The sequence below is a fragment of the Gavialis gangeticus genome, unplaced genomic scaffold (assembly GCF_001723915.1).
Source record: "Gavialis gangeticus isolate Ggan-Ray unplaced genomic scaffold, GavGan_comp1, whole genome shotgun sequence".
Classification (NCBI taxonomy): Eukaryota; Metazoa; Chordata; order Crocodylia; family Gavialidae; genus Gavialis; species Gavialis gangeticus.
This window is the reverse complement of record NW_017728995.1, coordinates 28,663,428-28,665,469: the sequence shown is the minus strand read 5'-3', so window position 1 is coordinate 28,665,469 and position 2,042 is coordinate 28,663,428. Positions and strand designations below refer to the sequence as shown.

The following is a 2,042-nucleotide window of genomic DNA, read 5'->3' as shown; positions in this document are numbered from 1 at the left end:
CCAAGCCATCATGCAGCTTTGACCTACCTCTACGGAGTAACCCCACGCCTGGTGCACTGCATGCTGGGAAAGTGCCAGGACCCAAAGTATTGGGGGATTGTTCCCCAGCTCCCACCCACAAAAAAATGCAGCCTTCGCTATAGACAGAGCTCCCCCCCAACATTTCAGGCCCACCACGGAGCCCAGCCCAGCCCAGCCCAGCCCAGCCCAGCCCAGCCCAGCGAGGACCTGTGTGGAGAGCTGGCCAGATGGGCAAGGCTTGGACCCTCTGCTGCTTGCGGTGCAGCCCCTCTTCCCAGCCCCACCAGCTCACCCATCCCCGTGCCTGCAGGCACCGAGGGTTGATGCAGCCCCTGCACCCGGAGCTGCAACCTGGCCTCTCAGCGCCTGCCCTGAACACACAGCATTGCCCTCCCCAAGTGCTGGTTTGGCCACAGGCATGCCCAACCCTGGCCCCCAGACCACTGGAGAGAGCAGGGCCCTTCTGGCACATACCCAAGCCTGGTCCCTGCAGGGCTGGGTTCACATGCTGCCCCCCTCTCCCCTGCAGAATGAGACCAAGCGGCAGGAGATCCTGTGCGACCTGGCAATGCTGGCAGACGCTGTGACAGTCGCACAGAGCCACGTGGGGCTGGAGTGTGCGGGTGCCCTGCTAGAGCAGCTCCACCGCAAAACCAGCTCCTTCCATCTGCTGCTGCAGACTTTCAGCTGGCAGGTGAGCTCCTGCCCCACCCCACCCCTGCTCAGGGGATGGCTCCAGGGTTACTGGCCCCTGGGGCACCAGGAACCACTGTCTAACCCTCTGCTCTGTCTTGTGCCAGGTGGTCACTGCGGGCCCCAGCTGCTCCCCACGGACCGTGGCCCAGAGCCACCCCAGCACCGCATTCCTAGCATACCGGCAGCTGGTGCAGGGCAAGCTGAGGTTCCTGTTCCACGACCTGGCCAGGGAGTCGTGTGCTGAGGGCAGCCGTGGCTGGGGCAAAGCCCCAGAACCCCCCAGCCCCTCAGTGGGCTGGTGAGAAGATTGCATGCTGATGGTTAGATACCATGGGCAGAGTGGGGCCCTGCTCTCCAGGGCAGGGCAGGCAGAGGCCCTGCTGGAGATGGGGGCTGCTGCAGCCACACATCCGCACGGATGACAGGCAGGGGGCTCCCCAGCCTACTCCAGTGGTGGGTGGCCCAGTACCATGGGGCAGGGCTGGAAGGAGCCTGGCCCCAGATGGAACTAGCTGGAAGATGTGGCTCTGCTTGGCTCAGGGCTCCTTCAGGATGCAGGGCAGTACATGCTTACAGGAGCTTGCTTTCATGGCAATACAGGGCCTGCAATGCAGGCAGTGCAAAGCCCCGTAGGCAAGGCCAAAGGACTTGATTTTCCCATGGGTACCAGAAGTGACAGCAGGGTGTGCCCCCCATGCCTTCATCCCAGTGCACAGCCAAAGGCCCTGCAGCCAGACTGGTCTGATGCAGCTGACCCAGCCTCTGTGCCTGCTGGTTTGCTGCTGCAGGGATCAGACAGCAGAGTGAAGAGCGGTGCCTGGGACAGAAAGGACAGAGGTCCCAGGGCTTGCTGGAGGCAGGGGTGATGAGGTCTTTCTACTGTGAAAACCTTTTCCAATTAAAGAGCTATTTTTCTACCGTGCCTCCCCAGCTGCTTGCCAAGAGGTGATGGGCAGGGCAAGTGGCTCTGCTCCTACATAGGATGGCTCCACTGGTTATGAGGACTTGTGAGAGATGGACCATCCCCAGGGCCTCAGCCCCCTTCTGCAGATCTTCCCACCACCCAGGAGCTGGGCTTCCCGGCTGAGAATGGGTATTGGCTGATGATAGCCACCTGGCACCCCCCTGAGGCAGCAGCTGGAGCTGCAGACAGGCAGGTGTCCAGGCATTTTCCCAGGACAAGCCCCTACTCCCCATCTGTAGCTCACATCCCTGCCATAGGGGGCTCCCAGGTCATGCCCAGGAGTGACTGAGGCCAGCAGGGCCTGGTTAAAGAGCAGCATAGGGCAGGGGCCCCTTGGGGTGGTGCAGCTGGGCTACCCCCT

The 2,042-nt window shown here is 62.3% G+C and overlaps 1 protein-coding gene across 1 annotated transcript in view; it reads left to right on the top strand.

The window, feature by feature from the left end:
- Nucleotides 1-1,130, top strand: part of THPO (thrombopoietin) — a 15,736-nt gene extending 14,606 nt beyond the window's left edge. Inside the window, exons 4-5 of the mRNA XM_019503380.1 lie at nucleotides 551-715; nucleotides 822-1,130. Coding sequence (XP_019358925.1) covers nucleotides 551-715; nucleotides 822-1,019 — 363 coding nt within the window. The 3' untranslated portion in view covers nucleotides 1,020-1,130. The remainder of the gene's footprint in view (nucleotides 1-550; nucleotides 716-821) is intronic.
- The last annotated feature ends 912 nt before the right edge of the window (nucleotides 1,131-2,042 follow it).